This window comes from Scyliorhinus torazame, chromosome 15, assembly GCF_047496885.1.
Source record: "Scyliorhinus torazame isolate Kashiwa2021f chromosome 15, sScyTor2.1, whole genome shotgun sequence".
NCBI classification, from domain to species: domain Eukaryota; kingdom Metazoa; phylum Chordata; class Chondrichthyes; order Carcharhiniformes; family Scyliorhinidae; genus Scyliorhinus; species Scyliorhinus torazame.
Window position 1 is genome coordinate 122,234,233 of NC_092721.1, and position 23,588 is coordinate 122,257,820.

A 23,588-nucleotide genomic window follows, 5' to 3' on the forward strand; every position below is an offset into this window, starting at 1 on the left:
TGTTTTTTCCCAGTCCCTCTTACAGTTACCCACCTATCTCCAATCTTTGGTGTAACTAATTCCCTGAAGCTGCTATCTATGACCCCTTCTGCCTCCCGAATGATCCGAAGTTCTTCCAACTCCAGCTCCAGTTCCCTAACTCGGTCATGGAGGAGCTGGAGATGGCAGCACTTCCTGCAGGTAAAATCAGCAGGGACACTAACTGCATCCCTCACCTCAAACATCCTGCAGGAGGAACATTGTACTCCCTTCCCTGCCATTCCTCTAACTTTCTACCAAGATCTAGCTAACAACTAAATTAAATTTTTATAAAAAATAATAATAATATAATAAAAATATGGTACTTACCACAGACCAATGGGTTTTATTATTAGGTTAGAGGAGGAGGGCGGGTGGGAGACACTACACGTGTAGTGTCTCGGGTTTCCTCTCCACCAGAATTTATTGGTGAGGGTCTTCCCAGACGTCCGCGGGTCGACTTCCTGATCCCGCCTAAAAAACTAATTTAAAGAAAAGAGAAAAAGTCTCAGCTCCTGCTGAAACTGACTCACCACTCACCAGCTGTTCTCACGCCGCCCGAAATCGACTGGCCTGCCCCTGCAAAGAGAAGTGCTTTTAAAGGTTGACTTACCTCCCAGCACCCTCCTTCCGCAATGCTCCCGCTGAAACTGACTAACCAGCTGCTCTCACGCCACCGAAATCGACTGGCCTGCCCCTGCAAAGAGAAGTGCTTTTAAAGGTTGACTTACCTCCCAGCACCCTCCTTCCGCAATGCTCCCGCTGAAACTGACTAACCAGCTGCTCTCACGCCACCGAAATCGACTTAGCCAGTGTTCAAACGTGGCAGTGGCATCAGCTGCTTGGGGGTCCAGCTCCAGGCGATCAGGCTTGAGTGATGGATCCATCTTAAAATTTTAGCTGATTAAATTGATGTACCATCAATGACAACAGACGAGAGTCGGAAGAGTAAACTGTGGCTTTAATCAGCTAAAAGACACCTGCTGGCAGCCAGTCCCAGAATGAGGGCAGGGCTGGAGGTTAGCTATCTTTATACTTGAGCCCGAGGGGCGGAGCCAGCAGGGACAAACCCAGGCAAGTAACAAACAGTAAGAACAGTAAGTACAATAAGTACGAACAGTATGTACAATATAATACAGTGGTTCACCACACATGGCCATGCCCCCTCTCAGGCCCTGCCCCTTGGAACCCTGACCCTACCTCCAAGCACCATGGCACTGCTCCTTGATAACCTGGCACTGCCCCATGGCACACTAGCATCCTGACAATTCCCCGTGGCGCCCTGGAAGTGTTAACCTTGCACCCCAGCAGTTCCCACCATCCTCAAGCTGCACCAGTGGGGGCGGTGAATGCCAGGAGCGGGGGTCTCCTGCTAAAACCCGTAAATGCATAATGTGGAATTACTCATTTAAATATCCGATTCACGCCCAGCGAGGATGTGCCACAGAGTGTGTCCAGTGCCGTGAGTTGGGGGCATCGCAGTCCACTTGGCACCTTGCACGCACCCCGTTTGGGGTTCTTCACTCATAGGTCTAAGCGCTCCCGCTATCGGAGAATCGTGACAAGTTCACGCTGTCGCTGGTCGTGGTGCAGGGAAATGATTCACATGATGTGAATAGAAGACACTTAATTTGGCACAGGAGTAGTCGATAACAAATAGTTTGGGGGAATGGGACACACTGGTTCTCCACCAGTCCGACTTGCCTCTAACCTCTGTCCTACCAGTGGGGAGGATGGAAAGGGGAGGAGGAGGGGGGGGTGCGCTCAGGTCGGCTCGGACACATTAACGTCCCACATGCACACACCTTTGCTGAAAAGTGGCAGGCAATGGGGGCCTAGTATGACAGCACCTGCAGTGAATGAGCCCAAACCGATCACCATCTGTCCCCCCTCCTCCTCCCACTCCTATACCCCTCACCCCCATAACCGTCAACCTCTTGGGGCCTATGAGAAGGAGTCCCCATCGCACAACCAGGGATCATGCGGGCGGACAATGGTATGTTATCTTAAAGGAGGTCACAAAATAAGGAACACAAGAGCTCATCTCACAGCGAGCCGTCATCTTCCTCCGTCCTGCAGATAAGACCCGCTGATGCTGCCAATCCAGGCCCAACACCCGGGTGGTGATGTTGAGATGACCCACGGTGAGGGGTGGAGTGAGAGGAAATTGTGGTCATGGGAAGGAGTGAAAGGGAGAGGGAGAGGGAAGGAGTGAAAGGTTAAAGGAGAGGGAAGGAGTGAAAGGTTAAAGGAGAGGGAAGGAGTGAAAGGTTAAGGGAGAGGGAAGGAGTGAAAGGTTAAAGGAGAGGGAAGGAGTGAAAGGTTAAGGGAGAGAGAAGGAGTGAAAGGTTAAGGGAGAGGGAAGGAGTGAAAGGCTAAGGGAGAGGGAAGGAGTGAAAGGTTAAGGGAGAGGGAAGGGGTGAAAGGTTAAGGGAGTGGGAAGGGGTGAAAGGTTAAGGGAGAGGGAAGGAGTGAAAGGTTAAGGGAGAGGGAAGGAGTGAAAGGTTAAGGGAGAGGGAAGGAGTGAAAGGTTAAGGGAGAGGGAAGGAGTGAAAGGTTAAGGGAGAGGGAAGGGGTGAAAGGTTAAGGGAGTGGGAAGGGGTGAAAGGTTAAGGGAGAGGGAAGGAGTGAAAGGTTAAGGGAGAGGGAAGGAGTGAAAGGTTAAGGGAGAGGGAAGGAGCGAAAGGTTAAGGGAGAGGGAAGGAGCGAAAGGTTAAGGGAGAGGGAAGGAGCGAAAGGTTAAGGGAGAGGGAAGGAGCGAAAGGTTAAGGGAGAGGGAAGGAGCGAAAGGTTAAGGGAGAGGGAAGGAGCGAAAGGTTAAGGGAGAGGGAAGGAGTGAAAGGTTAAGGGAGAGGGAAGGAGTGAAAGGTTAAGGGAGAGGGAAGGAGTGAAAGGTTAAAGGAGAGGGAAGGAGTGAAAGACTAAGGGAGAGTGAAGGCAGGCAGAGAGATGTGGGGGATAGGGCAGAGCAGCTGCTGCCAGTGCTTGGACCTCCTAATCGGTAAATTGGGAGGTGATGAGGTTGACCCTGAATCACACCTTTAGAGTCCTGCCGAGCCAGCTCCGGGTCCTTGCCTGGCTCCTCGTTGGACACCATCCTCATCCTCCTCGTTCAATGAGGCCTGACATTCTTCCCCCTCCTCCAGCATGTCGCCACACTGCTGCACAATGTTGTGCAGGACGCAGCAGGACACCACGATGCCCGTAACCCTCTGGGAGCTGTATTGGAGAGGCTCACGAGAGCAGTCCATTGTAGCGCACAATGACTTACGAGAGAGACGAGAAGTGATGAAGTCGATTCAGGCTTTATTAAGCGAGACTTGTCCCCAGCAGTTCAGCAACAGAATGAAGCGGCGGGGAGAAGCTCGTGTTCTTATACTCCGCCTTCAGGGCGGAGCCAGGAGTCAGCAGCCAACCAGGACCCGGAATCTGTCAGCCAATAGCATCACGGCTTCACAGTCCCACATGACCCCGAATACATACCACCACATCCATGCAGCGGAAGTACATCTTTAGGACACCAGTGCCCCTCTCATGATGCCCCTTGTTGCAGACTGAGCAACAATATAATAGTTCTCTGTGTCGGTCGGGGCTTCAGCACAGGCATCATCAGCTTTGACAATGGTGAACAACAAAGAACAAAGAACAAAGAAATGTACAGCACAGGAACAGGCCCTTCGGCCCTCCAAGCCCGTGCCGACCATGCTGCCCTGGTGGATAGGTCTTGTCACCCACTAGCCAGACCCTCACCCGAGAAAGCACCTCAAAAGTGGCAGGAACCTCCGAGTGCGCCAGAATGTATGCATTATGCACGTTGCCTGGGTATTGGGCACAGCTGGTGTGTAGCTGGTTATTGCACACCAACTTCACGTTCAGGAGTTGGATGCCCTTCTTGTTAATAAGGGCCTGTCTAGCTCTGAGGGTGACATCCATGCCATTAATAACCTCCTGGACCTGGGGCATTCCAGCAATGGAGAAAATGCAGCAGACTGGGCATCCTGGTGGGCCTGATCCAGGTTGAAGTTTATGTAGTTTGCTGCTCAGTCACTTAGGGCATCTGACACATTTCAGATGCACTTGAGAGTGAGAAATTTTGAAATCCCGTACAGATCTGCGCTCGAGTCCTGGAATGGGCCAAAGGCATAAAAGGTAAGGGTCACCGTTAACATGACCGCCATTGGAAGCAGGTATCATCCCCTTAATTCTTATGGTGCCAGGTACACTACCATCTGGCACAAGCAGTGCACGGTCTCCTTGGTGAGCCGGACTCAATGGCGGCTCACCAGCAGCTCCACGAAGGACAAGCCCCAATAATATAAATGTGGTCTAATGTGGCGCCGCTTTCACACCACCTCCTTGGCCTAGTCGACGGCCAGCACTTGAGCCTCACCAGCTGTACCCTGTTGTTCTGGGGCAGGCTCCTGTCATGCAGGGTCTTTCCTGGGCTGGCCCTGGTGCTTGTGCAACCGTGCACCCACAACGGCAACAACGGCCAGGTAGATAGGTGGCCTAGCAGGCTGAGTTCCAAAATCCATTTCTCTGTGCGGGGTGAGCACCAAGGTGAGCATTCCGTTGACCGCCCAAGGCCACCTAACTACATAGTCACCTGTGTTGCATTGCTGCGCCACCCGAAACATTTTGCTGCCTCCTCCTCTGCCGGACCCTTCGTCATCATTTTTTGTAAATTTAGAGTAGCCAATTACTTTTCTTTTTCCAATTAAGGGGCAATTCAGCATGGCCAATTCACCTAACCAGCACACCTTTGGGTTGTGGGTACCCACGCAAACATGGGGAGAATGTGCAAACTCCACACAGGCAGTGACCCAGACCCTTCGTCATCATGTCGTCCACAACTGTATCCCTGTTCCCATCAGTGACTGACACCCTTGATGTGGGAAGCCTCTCTCCTCACCACCCAACCCTGCCAACTGGGGAGCCACTGGCTGCCACAACAGGCATTAGCAATGGGCTCTGTGGCACTGGTCCTATTTCTCCCTGTTGGATCTACTGTGGGTGTCCTCATTGGGCGAGCCTTATGCGTTCCTGACAGTTCATAACTGAGGAAAGTGTGATTTTTCTGGGAACTTAGCTGCAGTGTGATGTGGCGCCAGGGTTTCACACAGAAGTTGTGACAGGGAACTGGTCAGATTTCCTGGCCGGGTCCAAGATAGATTGGTTCAAACGGTCTGATAACAATGGGGCAGACTGGCAGAGCCTGGAGATGTCGAGTAGTTCTTAGGAGTGGGTTAGCTGATCATGTCACAAGTGAGGCAGTGGCTCTGAGTGTGGCAATGTGCCAGGGTGGCTTCCAGAGGCACCAGTGCTTGGGACCTTGGTTTGGGTCAGCGCTGCTCATCCTCTACTTCCTCTGGTGTGGAATTGTGCAACTAGGAAGTGTAATGAGGCATGCCAACAGCTGGTGGTCCGACGATTGGTCATGGCAACACCAGCCCCTTGATTCTGAGATATGAGGATGTACAGGTGGGTGGGGTAGATGGATTTCTGTATGTTTGAGAGACCTCAGAGCATTTTCAGGATACTGTCAGCAGCCTACAGTCTCAACAGTCACGAGCCTAGAACGTACATCCACTGGGTGGGTTGAAATGTTGTTTGAGCAGCAATGGGAGATTCAGCTAGGACACCCCGAACCCTGGGGGACACACCTCGAATCCACACCCTTAACACCAAGTCCCTCCCTGCTACTCAGAGAGCTCCAAGCATATAACCCACCCACAAGGCAGAATATTCTGGAAACTTTCATTATCTCCTTGCTCTCCCTCAAAGGCTATGGCGCCTGAGCCCTGTTGTCAAGACTCGCAGCAAATCATGCCCGCATGACTCCCGGCTGTGAGGGGTGGAGCATACCTGGGGCCTGGAGAATCCTGCTTGCAGCTGTTAATTAAATTCAGATTTATTAAAATTTCCTTTCCGCATGTCCTGCCGTCACAGGACAAGTTCCACACTGTGGCCAGTGGCGAGAAAGCAAAGAATGGCAACAAGTCTGGCGCCTGGTACCAAACCCGCTTTTCGGGCGACCTTCCACTCTCAACTCGATCGGGATTCCCGATTTTGGCGGCGGGGAACAAAAAATTCCGACCCCCGTTCAGGGGCCCTCCCTCTATTCTCCGGGAATAGTGCAAGTTGCACCAGGCACAGTGTGCAGGGGGATCGGGGGATCACCCGTTATGATTTAAGTGTTATCATCAAAGTTATCTTCTGGCAGCCGTTGAATCTGTTAAAAGCAGTATATTTTGCTTAAGTTGCCTTTTTATTTTATAGGGTCGCAATGGTAAAGGAAGTATTTTCATCTGGGCCTCAGGAAATGGTGGTTTGCTTAGGGATCACTGTGGTGCTGATGGATATGTGAACAGTATTTTTACAGTGGCAGTTGGAGCTGTCAGCAACTTTGGCCTCAGCACCTTCTACTCGGAAGCTTGCCCAGCAGTTATGGCAGTAGTTCCAACGGGAGGAACGAGTAACTCGCCATTGGATAGAAATGTAGAGGAACAAAGCCTGGTGAGTCAGTCTACTGTTCTAAAAATAGAATCCAGAGATGTTAAATCGTGGTACATTATAATTACTGCAGTGTTCTCAGACTGTAAAATAACAATCTATTTTTCAAAACTCTTTTTGGTTTCTGACTGACTGACTCCTGTAAATCTCTGTCCTTCAAGTACTTTCATTTGTTAGTATTTTTTCTACAGTTAATAGTTCAATTAGTATTTTTTCTACAGTTAAATTGTGGGAATAGGTAGTCTCTGTGATGAGGCTTCTTTAAGTGGTAATTTGAAAATTCCTATTTAAATTTGTCAGGTTGGTAGATATCACAGAGGCGGTCCTGTGGTGTAATGGGTCGTGTCCCTGCCTCTGAGCCAGAGGCTTCCGGTTCAAGTCCCACTCTAGGACTTGATAACCAAAGGAGGTGTGTTCATAACGCAGTCAAACAGGTTTAATATCAACCTGCAAACCCTTCCAACGCATGTCAATGGCAGGTGGTAAAAATGGGAGACATTTCAAAACTGCCCAATGATGGAAAAAAATTGGATCTTTTTCCATCACTACCCCTAGCTCTCGGCTAAAACATGCATGTAGAAGCGTAGTAACCCAGACTCTTTGGGGTAGGGGGGGAATGGGGATGGGCTTGGGGGGCGGGAAGGTGGAGATTATGTGAGGGGGGAATGTGAGTCAGTTGGCAGGATAACCAGAATGGATCAATTAGCGGCAGCAGCTTCGGGTTTGATACCCATTCCGAGTGGGGTGAATTTGGGAGCTACCTTCTTGCCCTACTGGTGGTGGAGGTGATGGCGCTGGGTTGGATGCGCCTTTCGGCAGCAAACAGAATAAGGGGAACGTATCGGACACTGTTATATTAAAAATCCCAGTTAAATTGCCCACCTGGGTTTAGAGTGTAGCCACCTGGGTTGGCCACTTCCCGACTTAAAATGGAGAACCGCAAAGAATAAAGGGAAATTCAGCCAACACAGGCAAAAACCAGCAAGTACAGAAATCCTGTGTATTGGAACTTGCAAAAAACCAGACAGCACTGAAACCAGCAGCCATCTGCATAGTAATGAGCGATTCCAAGGCACAATTGCAACACTTAAGGTGAATAAAGCCAAGCCAGACTCCTCGGTGCCAGCAGGAGCCAAGACAAAGGAAGGCCAACGGACATTCAGGAACCGCCCCGCGATCAGGGAACGGCTCCAGTATTGGAGAAATCGATCCAAGTGATCGGGACGCAGTCGAATCACTTGCAACCAGATACGGGGTCCGCCCCGAAGGGTGGGACGCCCCTGGGGACTATAAAGTAAAGCCCCCAAGTTCAAATCGTCCTTTTTGGCAGGGTCACTCAACAACGCGAATCAACCCCTGAGAGTGAACTGCCCAGCTGCCGCACCAACCAAGTAAGTCTCCAGTCAACGCTTGCTACGAGATAGGCGCTCCTAGCTACCAGCCCATACCAGCTTTTGAATCCTGCAGACTCAGGACCTGAACAAAAGGCCATTTATTCCCCTGATCTGGTGGACCAATTCCGAAGCTGGGTATAGGCTGTTTAGTGATAGAAATAGTCTAGAAAGTAGAGTTATATGCATAATTAGTGACTTACTGTATATAATAAATGTGTTTTGATTTGAATATTACTAATTGGTGTGTTGAGTTATTGATCAGTACTTGAATTTGAACCTTGTGGCGGTATCATAAAGATACCTGGCAACTCGAGAGCAAAGGTTAAACAAACAGAGCAAATTACGAATTAAAAGCAAACCTAAAGTTAGCAACAAGAGGGTATTGCCAGGTATTTTATGTAATTTATGTGTGCTTGGGTGTCAGTCCTGAGTGGTAGTACTCTCAACTTTGATACACTGATTCTACAGTACTGTCAGAGGGTTAGTGCTGAGGGATGCAGCACTGTTCGAGGGTAAGTACTGAGGGACTGCTGCACTGTCATAGGGTCAGTACTGAGGGAGTGCTGTGCTGTCAGAGGGTCAGTATTCCAGGACTGCTGCACCGTCAGAGGGTCAGTACTGAGGGACTGCTGCACCGTCAGAGCGTCAGTACTGAGGGACTGCTGCACCTTCAGAGGGTCAGTACTGAGGGAGTGCTGTGCTGTCAGAGGGTCAGTATTCCAGGGCTGCTGCACTGTAAAGAGGGTCAGTACTGAGGGACTGCTGCACTGTCAGAGGGTCAGTACTGAGGGAGTGCTGCACTATCAGAGGGTAAATACTGAGGGACTGCTGTACTACCAGTAGTTCAGTACCCGGGGACGGCTGCACTGCCAGAGGGTCAGTACTGAGGGACTGCTGCACAGTCAGAGGATCAGTACTTGGGGACTGAACACTGTCAGAGGGTGAGTACTGAGGGATGCTGCACTGTTTGAGGGTAAGTACTGAGGGACTGCTGCACCACCAGAGGGTCAGGACTGAGGGACTGCTGCACTGTCAGAGGGTCAGTACTGAGGGAGTGCTGCGCTGTCAGAGGGTCAGTATTCCAGGACTGCTGCACTGTCAAGAGGATAAGTACTGAGGGAGTGCTGCACTGTCAGAGGGTCAGTATTGAGGGACAGCTGCACTGTCAGAGGGTCAGTATTCCAGGACTGCTGAACTGTCAGAGGGTCAGTACTGAGCGACTGCGCACTGTCAGAGGGTCAGTACTGAGGGACTGCTGCACTGTCAGAAGGTCAGTATTGAGGGACAGCTGCACTGTCAGAGGGTCAGTATTCCAGGACTGCTGAACTGTCAGAGGGTCAGTACTGAGGGACTGCTGCACCGTCAGAGGGTCAGTACTGAGGGAGTGCTGCGCTGTCAGAGGGTCAGTATTCCAGGACTGCTGCACTGTCAGAGGGTCAGTACTGAGGGACTGCTGCACCGTCAGAGGGTCAGTACTGAGGGACTGCTGAGCTGTCAGAGGGTCAGTATTCCAGGACTGCTGTACTGTCAGAGGGTCAGTACTGAGGGACTGCTGCACCGTCAGAGGGTCAGTACTGAGGGAGTGCTACGCTGTCAGAGGGTCAGTATTCCAGGACTTCTGCGCTGTCAGAGGGTCAGTATTCCAGGACTGCTGCACTGTCAAGAGGGTCAGTACTGAGGGACTGCTGCACTGTCAGAGGGTCAGTACTGAGGGAGTGCTGCACTATCAGAGGGTAAATACTGAGGGATTGCTGTACTACCAGTAGTTCAGTACCCGGGGACGGCTGCACTGCCAGAGGGTCAGTACTGAGGGACTGCTGCACAGTCAGAGGATCAGTACTTAGGGACTGAACACTGTCAGAGGGTGAGTACTGAGGGAGTGCTGCACTGTCAGAGGGTCTGTACTGAGGGATGGCTACACTGTTGAGGGCCTGTACTGAGGGACTGCTGTGAGGTCAGAAGGTCATTAGTGAGGGACTGCTACACTGGCAGTGTCAGTACTCTGGGACTGCTGCACTGTCAGAGGGTCAATATTCAGGGACTGCTACACTGTCAGAGGGTCAGTCCTCATTGACTGCTGCACTATTAGAGTCAGTACTGAGCGACTGCGCACTGTCAGAGGATCAGTACTGAGGGACTGCTGCACCGTCAGAGGGTCAGTACTGAGGGACTGCTGCACTGTCAGAGGGTCAGTACTGAGGGACTGCTGCGCTGTCAGAGGGTCAGTACTGAGGGACTGCTGCACTGTCAGAGGGTCAGTACTGAGGGACTGCTGCACTGTCAGAGGGTCAGTACTCAGGGACTGTTGCACTGTCAGAGGTTCAGTACTCAGCGACTGCTGTATTGTCAGAGGATGAGTACAGAGGGACAGCTGCACTGTCAGAGGGTCAATACTGAGGGACTGCTGCACTGTCAGGGTCAGTACTGAGGGACTGCTACACTGTTGAGGATGCTATCCTTTGGATGCTGCATTAGCAGGAGTTCCTTCTGCCCTCTCAGTCTGGTAGTGCAGGAGTTTTCTCCTCATATTCTTGCCAACATTTATCCCCAGACATCGCAAATGAACCAAATTATCTGCACGTTCTACACTTCAAATTTAGTCAATTGGCATTGAAGTACTTTGAGACATCCTGAGGACCTTAAAAGTGATATAAAATTTCTATATTTCCAATGTCAAATGGCCTATTTCATCAGCACCATGAATTGCACAAAGCAAGCCAGACAGACTAAGTACAGATAGTTTATGAGTAAGAGCATAGATTTTCCGTGGATAAGTATAGGTGCTTACAAGATTAGACAAAAAATTAGATCATTGAGGATGAGTAGATAATAGTTGGCTTGGTAAAGCAGGCAAACATTAACATAGGAGATTTAGCCATTTAGTCGAACTGACGATCAGTGTAACTAAGAACACGGTTGCGATAATATGGTAACAGTGCAAAGGAAAATTGAGGAAATTTGGATATTTAACAGATTAAGATTGGAAAAGAAAGCAACAACAAATAAAAACCAGCAGACCAACTCAAGAACCCAATAATGAATGAATAACAAATTAATTTGTGCTTGTGTGTTCTGTCCTTGGGAGCTCTCCAGCACGATTCCTTGAAGGTACCATCACTGTATTGTCCCCTGCAGATTTTCAACACTCTTTACAGATGTCAGAGAAGACTAATGTATGTTTTTCACCATTCCATGCCAGGACCCCAGAAAACTGAAGTTGATTGTCGAATTGGCTTTATTATCTTCCAAATGCTACGCTCAGAATCAGAAATTGATACACTGCGCTTGTAAACTTAGCTGGGCATTCCGGGTAGTGTACCATTTTTTCAGTGTACTGTGCTAAATGCTCTGAATCAATAGCTTTCTCTATTAATGTGAAAGAAAAATACAAAGACAACATGGTGAAAAGGTCACCACAGGTCGATAGGATTAATCGGCGTTTGGAAAATGTTGACATTCAGCCGAAGTAGGACATCAGAATGCTATGTTAATTTCTCCATTTTTAAAATATAATATTGTATATATATCTGACAAATCTGGTGCCTTTCAAAAAATAAAGTGCTGTGAATATTAATATGGTCTGTTAGTCATAAGAAAATGGGCCTTCAGTCAGGCATTCAATTAATTTGGAGTCCATTGAACCCTGGACCAAAATTAAACCATTCAAGTAACTTTCTAATACAGAAATGAATGGGAAAAATTTATTTTTGATAGATTAATGGAGTTGAATAGGTATTTTAATTTTTTTAAGTGCCATTTATTTGCTGCCTTCACAGTGGTGCCTATGCCGAAAGAGTTTTTAAAAAAAACATTTTATTAAGGCATTTATGGTTTTAAAACAATAAACGATACAGATACAAATGTGAACGCAGTTCAGTGCGTAACCCATCCCTCCATCGCCCATTGTTCCCGCCCACTCTCAACACAGAATAGCCAAACTCCCCCTTCCACCCCTCCCCCCGCCTTATTGAATCTGCTGACAGTTTAGTTTTCTCCGAAGAAGTCGATAAACGGTTGCCTCCTCCGAACGAACACTAACGTTGATCCTCTCAGGGAAAACGTCACATGTGACCGGTGAACCACTTTGAATTGTATCAAGCTGAGCCTGGCACAAGATGAGGACGTGTTGACTCTGTTCAGAGCATCCTCCCACAGACCCGCCTCTACCTCCACTCCCAGCTCATCTTCCCATTTACGCTTAAGCTCACCTATCTGGGATTCCTCCCACTCCATAAGCTCTCTATAGATTTCCAAAATCTTCCCCTCCCTCAACCCCATTCTAGAAACTACCTTGTCCTGTATCCCCTGTGGCGGTAGAAGTGGAAAGGTCAAAACCTGCCTTCGCACAAAATCCCTTACCTGCAGATATCGAAACCCATTCCCTCCCGGCAATTCAAACTCCTCCTCCAAATTCTCTAAACGTGGAAAGTTCCCTCAATAAATACATCCCCCAGCCTCTCAATCCCTGCTCTCTGCCACCTTCAAAACCCCCCATCCAGCCTCCCTGGGACAAACCGGTGGTTGCCACAAATTGGAGCCCACACCGACGCTTCCTCCACTCCCATATGCTTCCACCACTGCCCCCAAACTCTCAGAGCCGCCACTACGACTGGGCATGTGGAGTACCGGGCTGGTGAGAACGGCAGAGGAGCCGTTACCAATGCCCCCAAACTTGTGCCCTCACATGAGGCCGCCTCAACCTGCTCCCACACCGACCCCACCCCTACGACCCACTTCCTAATCATGGCTCTATTTGCCGCCCAGTGATAGTTCCTAAAGTTGGGCAGTGCCAACCACCCCCCGCTCAGCTCCACTCTAACAGCACTTTCTTTACTCGCGGAGTTTTACCCGCCCACACAAACCCAGAGATTACCCTATTCACCCGCTTAAATAAGGCCTTTGGTATAAAAAAGGGAGGCACTGGAAAACAAACAGAAATATCAGGAAGACTGTCATTTATACAATCTGTACCCTCCCCACCAGTGACAACGGGTTTTACCCACTTTTACCCATATTCAATTTGTACCCCGAGAACCGGCCAAATTCCCCTAAGATCCACATAATCCCCCCATCCCCCCTAATGGGTCAGAGATATACAGGAGTAGAGACAGTGTGTTCCACCCCACCCCCCCCGGACTAGCCCCTTCCAGTCCTTTGATGCTCTCCATTGCCAATGGCTCTATAGCCAATGCAAACAACGTTGGGGAGAGAGGACATCCTGGCCTTGTCCCCCGGTGCAGTTTAAAGTAGTCTGAGCTCACCAGGTTCGTCCGCACACTTGCCACTGGTGCTTGGTACAGCAACCAAACCCAGTCAATGAGGACCTGCCCAAACCCAAACCATCCCAGGACTCCCACAAATAATTCAATTTCACCCGGTTGAAGGCCTTTTCCATGTACATAGCGACCACTACCTCTGCCTGCCTCCCCTCGGGAGGGCATTATGATCACATTTTGGAGCTTTCTAACGTTGGCCGTTAGCTGCCTGCCTTTAGCAAACCTCGTCTGGTCTTCCGCTATCCCCCCGGAACACAGTCTTCTATCCTTGAGGCCAAAATCTTGGCCGGCAATTTGGCGTCTACATTCAGTAGGGAGATTGGCCTGTATGACCCACATTGCTCTGGGTCCTTCTCCCGCTTCAGGATCAATGAGATCGAAGCCTGCGACATTGTTGGGGGAAGGACACCTCGCTCCCTTGCCTCATTATATGCCCTCACCAGCAGTGGGCCCAGAATCCCAGAAATCCTCTTGTAAAATTGCACTGGGTAGCCGTCCAGTCCCGGGGCCTTGCCTGACTGCATGGCCTCCAATCCCTCTACTACTTCTACAATCCCGATCGGGGCTCCAAACCCCTCCACTGACCCTTCCTCCACCTTTGGAAACTCCAACCCTTCCAAAAACTGCCTCATCCCATCCATCCCAGCTGGGGATTCCGACTCTTAGAGACGACGATAAAACTCCTTGAACACCCCATTCACCCCCGCTGAATCCAAGACCGTGTTCCCCCCTCTGTAATTCACTCTTCCTATCTCCCTTGCCACCTCTCTCTTCCTTAGCTGTTGTGCTAGCATCCTACTGGCCTTCTCCCCATACTCACATACCACCCCCATCGCCTTCCTCAACTGTCCCACCGCCTTCCCTGTGGATAACAGACCAAACTCCATCTGCAGCTTCTGCCGCTCCTTCAACAGTCCCGCCTCTGGGGCTTCAGAATACCTTCTGTCCACCTGGAGTATTTCCCGAATCAGCCTATCCATCTCTACCCACTCCACCTTCTCCCTATGGGCCCATATCAAAATTAACCACTGCCTTCAGCGCTTCCCATACCGTTGTGGCCGAAACTTCCCCCATATCATTTATCTCCAAATAGTTCTCAATGGTCTCCCTCACCCGGCCGCAACCCACCCCCCCTCATCTGCCAACAGTCCTACATCCAATCTCCATTTTGGCCGCTGATTCCCCTCCTTGCTCACCCATAAATCCACCCAGTGTGGGGCATGGTCCAACACAACAATACTTGGTATTCACCACCCCCGCAAGTAAAGCCCTATTCAAAATGAAAATATCAATCCGGGAGTACACTCAATGTGCGTGGGGGAAAAAACTCCTTCGCGCTTGGCCGTTCGAACTTCCAAGGGTCTATCCCGCCCCATTTATTCCATTAACCCATTTAGCTCTTTTGCCATGGCTGGCACCCTCCCTGTCCTTGAACTCGACTGGTCCAACCTCGGATCAATGACCATATTGAAGTTCCCCCCACCCCATGATCAGCTTATGTGAGTCCAGGTCCGGAATCTTCCCTAACACCCGCCTCATAAACTATGAGTCGTCTCAATTTGGTACGTAAATATTCACTTGTACCACCGGCATCCCCTCCAACTTCGCACACACCATGATATACCTACTCCCTGAGGCCGCCACTATATTCCCTACCTCAAATGACGCCCGCTTATTAATAAAGATCGCAACCCCACTAGTTTTACAGTCTAGCCCCGAATGAAATACCTGCCCAACCCACCCCTTTCTCAGCCGAGTCTGATGCACTACCCTCAGGTCAGTCTCTTGTAACATTGCCACGTCCGCCTTCAACCTCCTCTAATGCGCGAATACGCGAGCCCTCTTGACCGGCCCATTCAGCCCCCTCATGTTCCATGTGATCAGCCTGGTCGAGGGGCGCACCCCCCCTCCCCGCCAATCAACCATCACCCTTCTTAGGCCAGCCTCCAGCTTGTGTCCCGCGCCTCCTAAGGCCCGCCCTCGGGCGCCCACTGTTCCTCAACCACCAATTTGTCCCCCCACGTCATTCGTACCACCATCGCCCTTGGCGGCTCATTCATCCCCCTCCCCTCTCAGCCAAACAATTCCCCCCTCCCCCACCACTAACAAAACAACAATCCCAACCCCCCCATATCCAACTAGTCACCTGCTCGCCCTCCACTGCGCTTCTGTGAGCTAGCCCGCCCAGCTAGCCTGGTGCCAAGCTTCCTAACCCCCACTGATCTTCCTCGCCACTGCTCAAACATGCATATGCAAAACATCACAATCCCCAACAAACACAAGAAGGAAAATTCCACCCACCATCCCCCGCAAGTACAAAGTTAACCCACATACAAAACTGAGCAACTGCCCAAAAACATTTGGTGCAAAAACATTACATACACAGACCATAAAGAAAAGAAATTTAGCAGCATAGGTACAGAGTTACTTGCCCCCAAGTTCAGAGTCCTCCTTCACCAGCCTCCCCTGTCCTGAACAAAGTTCATGGCCTTATCCGGCGATCCGAAATACAGTTCTTGACTCTCGTAAGTGACCCACAAACGAGCTGGGTACAATATGCCAAACTTCACCCCCTTCTTTAAGAGGGCCGATTTAACTTTGTTAAAGTTTGCCCTTCTTTTGGCCAGCACCGCACCAATTCCTGATAAATGTGCAGCTCGTTGTTTTCCCATTTGCAGCTCCTCATCTGCCTGGCTGGCCCACCTCAAGATCTGTACCTTATCCTGGAACCGGTGCATTCGTACCACCATCGCCCTTGGCGGCTCATTCATCCACGGCTTCCTCACAAGCGCTCTGTAAACTGCCAAGTGTCGAGCAAACGCACCTTCGCCCAGCAGCTTCTCAAACATACGCGCCACGTATGCTCCTGCATCCGATCCCTCAATGCCATCCAAGAGGCCAACAATCCTCAAATTCTGCCTGCGCGACCTGTTGTCCAGATCCTCCACCTTCTCCTGCAGCCTTTTCTGGTGGTCCCTTAGCAGCTCCATCCCCATTGCCATCGTGGTTAGCTGGTTCTCATGCTCAGCCACCTTCTCTTCCACCTTCTGGATCGCCAGTCCCTGGGCTTCCAATTTTTGCTCCACCCGATCAATCCACGTCTTAATCGGGTCCAGGTACTCCTGTCTTTGCTTGGTGATGCTCTCCTGAAGGAATTTCACCAGCTGCTCTGTTGACCACTTGGCCGGCAATCCCAGCTCCTGAGCCTCCGGCATGTTTTCCTGTGCTGCAGGCTCCACTCTCCTCTTTGCCCAACAATCTCTTCTTTTCAGACCGCTTCTGGCCCACGACTCCATAAACTGGTGGGGGATTCCTCCTCTCTTCCTCACCAGTCTCCAATTTTCCAATCAAATACCCCATAAGTCGGGGGAAAAGATCCCAAAAGTGCACCACGAGCGGGAGCTACCAAATAAACAACCTCTCACTCCATGACCGCCACCGGAAGTGATGCCTTAAGAGTTTTTATGCGCTGATTTAATTGTGACCTGATTTAAACCCTTCATTCAGCAGCATTTTGGTTTATGCAGGTTTGATTTTGCTTGACATGAGACTGGCATTATTTGTACCAAACATACATCAATTGCTAAGAGTGAGTGGAGAGAACACAATCAGAAATTGACCCATGTTACCTGAATATGTTATGGAATATCCAAGGTGTCAATAAAATTTGCAATTTTCATTTCAATACACACATTGGGCCTGATTCAGCGACCCCGTTGCACCCAGCGCTGAACTGAGCGCAATGGGTGTACTACACGTAAGCCCCAAATCAGGCTCCACACCACAAAAAAAACGTCAACCAAATAACCCAACTCGCTCCACCCGGCGGGATCTGGATCTCACCCTTGCTGGGTGAGATCCAGATCTGAATATTTAAATGAGCCGCAAACATCCAGGCGCCGGATTCAGCTGGTGCCCCCGACTCACCAGCTATGCCTGGAATACCTCAATACACAAACATAGAGCAGGCATAACAGAACAAGGGGGACTCTCCCAGGTCATTGGAGACACCTGGGTGGTGAGAGACAGAGCTGAGGACACCTTGCTCTGCTAGCCTGGCATTCTGGCTGTGCCACCTTAGAACCCTGGCACTGCCACCCTGGCTGGCAATGCCAGGGCACCCAATGTTCCAGCTTGGCACTGTCAGGGATTGGGCCTGACGGGGGGGGGGGGGGGCTTTCCAAGTAGAGGGAGGTGGGTGGTGTTCCCGGGGTCCTGCCCACAGTTTTTGGTGCCTGAGGGTGGAGGAGAGAGATCGGGGCTGCCAAACAAAATGCCGCCCCATTCTGTGAGACGTCTTTCCCCTTCAGCTTACCAGCAGGCAATCCCTCCAAGTGCGCCCTTGGCAGGGAGAAACTTCCTGGGACCAAAATGAATGGCAAAGTGTCGTTGGGTAGCGGGATGTTTCTCGGCATGACAGCTACCGAGAAACACCCGCTAAATGTGCCGTTCAACAGACTTTTACTTGATTCAAATGAATCATGCCTTATATTTGTCATTGACATATGTTTCAACTTTGATCCAAAGCGGTGAAGTACAATATTGTGTGGAATTTCTTGAACATTTTAACTTGGAAGTGTGCATAATCAGAATGTTGTTATGGACCAGGGTTTAGAAAACTCCAAAGTATATCATGGCGTTCACCTGACCCACAACTTTTAATAGGTTTTGGTTATGGGGAGCACACGGGCCCATTTTACAGGTATGATGCAACAGAGATCTAAAGTATTTTAAAAACAAAACAATGTTTTTCTGTGTTTATAAATACACAGGAAACATCTTATCAACTACAAACACTAATACTTCCCCAAATACAATATTCTATAGGTAACCCTTAGTAACTTTCCTAACAACATCCATAAGCCCAAAACACTTTTTAACAAAGACAGCAGCTTTAAATTCTCTACAGAAACAGGTATTACTTTGAAATCATCAATGAGTGAAGACATTCTTTAGCTTGTAGTGAGAAAGATCAATACTCACATCTGCTTGTTTCACATGCAGCTCTCCAACTGAAAGCGAAACTAAACACAGAACCAAAACCAGCTTTCAGCTCAAACCAAAAGTAAAAAGCAGAGCCCATCTCCACCCACACACTGACATCACTGCAGCTATTTGATAAACACCCATTTCTTAAACGTACATCCACCTGACAGTGTAAAACAAATAACTGGTACAAAGAATTGTGGAAGCTTAATTGCAAGTGCGTTACTCATATAATTACACAATTTACTTAGTCTCACAAATAGAGAACCTGGGGTACCAGAGAATCCAACCCATTGTGTTTGTGCCTGTAAGTTAACTGGCTTTACGTTTCATCAGTAAACCTCTTTGTTAACTACTGGAAGCCTCCAGTGTATGTCTCACGCCACCACAACAGGAGTGAGAAAAACTGAGTCAAGCTGACACTTACACAAGCTGATTTTGAAGGCATATTATTTCCAGGGTTCTTTATTTTCTAGTTTATTCTTCCTCCATTTTGCACAATGCAGCTTGGTTGTCAATCAGTCCAAAGTTCTGTATGTTTTGTCTTGTGTTTGGGTTCTGGATGGGACTCTTTCGGGTTTGCCTATTACTCCAAGAATGCTACCACAAGTTGTTATTGGTAAAAACCATTCTTATTTATTTACTGATCTATGTACATCTCCGTAGTCCACACGAGCTTGCACTTCTGCCCACCAGATCTGTCTTTGCCATGTGACAGTCCATCATAATTACAACAGCATCAGGTGCTCCTGATGTTTACTTTTACTCTACATTTCCCCTAAGTCTTTATCATAACTTTATACATACTCTTACATCTTCCCCCAAAATCTCAAACTTCACATTTCGAGGTTGAGAATGATCTGCGCTCTCTTGTCAGTCAACATGAGTGTCTTCAACTTGGGTGGTTGCAGAGCTTCTACTGCCTTCAGGTGCCATGCCTCCATCTGGATCTAAATCGTTTGTCCAAGGTTCCATTAGTTTCCTTCCCAGTGATATCAAGGCTTTTTAGTTCCTTCTGAGATTTCTCTGGTCCATTTCAATTCTGTAAAATCGCAGCTGTGGAGCACTCTCCATTACAATGCTTTCCTTGTGTTGTTCCTGTATCCACACAATCTCCCCAGTTTGTGAAACTCTCAAGTCTCATGTTCCATGCCTGAAATTGAAATCAAGAACTTGACTCTCTCTTTGTTGTTTCTCACACATCCTAACTTTCTCATGATCGTTTGAGATGATGTTAGATTGTAATGTTTGTTATAGAGCTGAAAGTTGTGTTCACAGCCATCTTCCCATCAATAGTTCTGATGGCGGGAACCCTTTTTGAGTGGGGTTTCTGTAGTTAAGAAGCGCTAAATTAGTGGGTGGGATTTACTGAGCAACCTGTCACGTGCTGGCAGCAGGATCTTCCAGTCCCATTTTTGTCGATGGGTTTTCCCATTAAATGCACCCCTCGCACCGGGAAACCTGCAGCGGGGGTGCACTGTCTTTGTGCAATATCTTTGTTCTTTTTCATTTTTGATTTCTAGAACTCCTCTTTTTGTTTCTCCATTTGACTGAGGATATCTCGTCACTTGTTTGAAACTGGCGCAAAGTTGTAGAACACCTCAATCAGCAAACTGAAGTTGGTTGTCTGACACCACAATGTCCAGAATGCCTTGTGTTGCGAAGATTCCTGTTAGTGATGTAATGACTGCATCCACCATGGTGTAGTGCAGTCTCTTCACTTCAAATCTGGAGTCGCAATCAATGATGAAAACTTGGCCTTTGAACTCAAAAACACCTTTCCTGGGTGCTGCCATGGCCTTGAAGGAAAAGTGGAGGGTGTCAGTGGTTTGTCCTGCTATTGGCTATTCACCCCTGAAAGGCAATTTGTGATGAACTCTTCAATGGATCGACTAATGCGTGGTCCCTAGGCTGACTATTGGACTCTTGCTTAGCATTTCACTATTGTCAAGTGACCTTGATGGATTTTTTTTAGAGAAGAAGTGTTTCAGGGATGACCAGTCTGTCATTTAAAACTAAAAATCATCAATGATAGTGAGATGTTTTCTCTGTTTGAAGTATTGGCAAAGTATTGGGCTATTAGGAGTATAATTTTATTTGGACCAGCACTGCACCAAGCTTGTAGATTATGTATCTGCTGCTCCAACTGTCGCCAATTTTGGATCGTGGGGCGCTAGAATTTCTGAGGAAATTAGGAGACTTTTGACCTTGTCAAAAGCATTTTACTGATCTACAGTCCAGCACTACTGTTAACGATGTCTAAAGAGCTATTGTAACAGCTCGTCCATTTCTACCTGTTTGGTAGGAACTTGCCTACTTAGTTGACCATCCCAGGTAACCATTGTAATTCTGAGGTTTTTCAGCTGCAGAAATGCTCTAATGACCTTGGTTTGCTGTCGGTTGGCAGTAATTTCCGAAGCACATTGAGAACTTTATCGTAGGCTTTGCAAATTCACCTTTGTCATTTAATGTGAAACCTGCTTCTTGTAGGACTCTTGAGGACTGGTCTCACTCAATGGTTATCTTCTTCTCTCAGTGAACCGTGGATGAGAATGTAATCCATGTGCCATATTACTCCTTCCATATTTTGTCCGGTCTGAAATATCATTCTCCTTTGGAATATCTCGGATGCAGAAGCAATTTTGAATGGCAACATGTTAAAACAATGATCACCAAATAGGGTGATAAAGGACTTTAACAATGTGGATTCTTTATCCAAGGACAACTGCCAAAAGCAACTATTAGCATCTAATTTTGTAAATAGTGTGCTTTTTGCTAATTTGGTCAGACATTCATCCACTGATGCTCTCAGGTGGATTGTGTGCTCTACTGACTTGTTTATATGTCAAGTCCATGCAAATTCTAATTGAGCCAGTAGACCTTGGTACTGTGTCCATTTCAGAACACCATTTTGTCAGTATAGTTACTGGAGAGATGACCCTCTGTTGTAATATGTGTTCAATCTCACTCTTGACTTTGTACAAGAGTGGGTGAGGGACCATTCTTACTGAAGAGACAAAAAGGTTTATCATCCACGCTTGGAGTTAATTATATTCTGTCTTCAGCTTTCCTAAGCCTGAACATAGGGATGGAAATTCCTTTCTGTGTTACTGGACTGCTCATCAGAAAATTCATCAACCTTGCAATTCAGCCTCAATTCCAAGCATGCTTTTCTGCTCAATAATGATGACATCTGGTTCTGTATGGCATTGTCATGTGAGAGTACATTTAAGAAATGGGTGTTTATCAGTGATGTCAGAGTGTGGGTGGAGCTGGGCTTTCTGTCAGCTTTTTACTTTCGTTTTAGGCTGTTTACTGCAGGGTGTGTTTTAGTTTAGTTTTCAGTGTTGGAGCTGAAGCCAGACAGAGCAGGTGTACTGTTGATCTCTCTGCCATAAAAGACTATCTCTTGATCATTTGGTGAATTCAGAATTATAAATATTTTTAGTCGTGAATGTAAACCTGATGTGCTTCTGTTAAAAGGTGTTTCTTCTGTCTTCTGGGTGTTTTGGATTGGATTGGATTGGATTGGATTTGTTTGTTGTCATTTGTACCGAGGTACAGTGAAAAGTATTTTTCACTGTAATTAAGGAGTTATTAAGGATTACTTAGTGTTGTATTCTTTGGGGGTTGTATTTGAATTAATGGTTGCTAAGATGTTCACTGTATGTTTTAAAAAGGTTAACTTGAGATCATAGAATAAACATTTCAAAAATACTTTTCCAATTCTGCTGCACCACACCTGTAGAGTGGGCCGTGTGCCCCCCTAACCATAATCTATTAAAAGTTGTGGGTCAGGTGAATTTGGTGATTCACTTTGGGGTTCTCTAAACCCTGGCCCATAACAAATTGTGGGCTCGAGGGGGATAAAAGTCTATCTATTGGATTGGCTTACTGAACTTAAAGACATTGAGGGGTGACCATATTGTGGTTGCTTTTCAGGTGTGGTATTTTAGTTTAAGTAGGGAGTGTGTTGTGAACAATAGCTCTTTCAGATGCTCTGAAGTTTTTGATGGTGGAGACGGTCACACGCAGTACCTTATGGACAGAAACTAAAAGCAGACTGTTAGATTTGGCAAAAACAGTGCAGTTAACATTACCTGACAAAAAGCAAAAAGATGAGGGAATTATGGCGGTAGCTAAGCATTTAAAATTGCCTGAGATACAGTTTGACTCATTGGAAATGGCAAAAATTCAGTTACAACATAAACAAATGGAACATGAGAAAGAATTAAAGCAGCTTGAATACGAAAGAGAGAGAGGGAGGAAAAAGAAAAGGAGAAGAAGAAAGGAGAAAAGAAAGAATAGCCTTAGCATAACAAAAAGAAAGAGAAAGGGAGATACAGATCAGGGAAAAAGATAAAGAAAGAGAGTTTGAACTTTAGAAAATGGTCATGAAACATGACAGTCAGTTAAAATTGGCAGACGTAAAGGGAAATGTACAGTTGGATGATAGTGATGAGGATAGTGAGAAAGAGCGTCATAGTCGAAGGCTTGGTGGGAATCTATTTAAATATGTCCAAGCATTGCCAAGGTTTGATGAGACGGAGGTAGAAGCCTTTTTCATTTCATTTGAGAAGGTAGCTAAACAAATGAAATGGCCACAGGATATGTGGGTATTACTGATTCAAACAAAGCTGATAGGTAGGGCTAGTGAAGTGTTTGCATCACTACCGGAGGAGGTATCTGGGACATATGAGGAGGTGAAAAAGTCCATCTTAGCTGCATATGAACTGGTGCCTGAAGCCTACAGACAAAGGTTTAGAAACTTAAGGAAATAATTTGGTCAAACATACATGGAGTTTGAAAGGCTCAAACAGAGTAATTTTGATAGGTGGATAAGGGCTTTGAAAGTAGACCAAACGTATGAAGCTCTCCGAGAAAATATACTTTTGGGAGAGTTTAAAAATTCAATTCCTGATGTAGTGAGAACTCATGTGGAAGAGAAGAGAGTTAAAACTGTGAGGTTAGCAGCAGAAATGGCAGATGATTATGAATTAATTCATAAATCAAAGCTTGGTTTCTGACATCAGTTTCAGCCTGTGAGGGATAGAAACTGGGGACATGAGAAATACTCAAGTGGTGAAGGTGAAGGTGATCTGATGGGAGATAATAAGGAGAGTGTACCTCAGATTAAAAAAGAAATCCAGGAGGGTGGAAAAGAAATGAAAATTTTCAAATGTTTTCATTGGAATAAACTAGGCCATGTAAAGTCACAGTGTGGGTGGTTGAAGAAAAGCACTGGGAAGGCTAATGTGGTAAAACATGATAATACTGTGGGGTTTGTGAAAGTGGTAAAGGAAAGCCCAAGTGAAGTGAAGGAGGTGCAAAAGATTGTACAGCCTGATCAAGCGGTCATTGATAAGACGGTGCCAGATCTCTTTAAAGAATTTACTTGTGT

General features: G+C 47.7%; 1 protein-coding gene across 4 annotated transcripts in view; it reads left to right on the forward strand.

Annotated features, from left to right (window-relative positions):
• LOC140391779 (PC3-like endoprotease variant B) overlaps positions 1 to 23,588 on the forward strand; it is a 1,275,236-nt gene that overhangs the window by 859,727 nt on the left and 391,921 nt on the right. For all 4 annotated transcript variants that reach the window (XM_072476646.1, XM_072476647.1, XM_072476643.1 and 1 more), the window contains exon 11: positions 6,298 to 6,534. In XM_072476646.1, the coding sequence (XP_072332747.1) occupies positions 6,298 to 6,534 (237 nt within the window). The remainder of the gene's footprint in view (positions 1 to 6,297; positions 6,535 to 23,588) is intronic.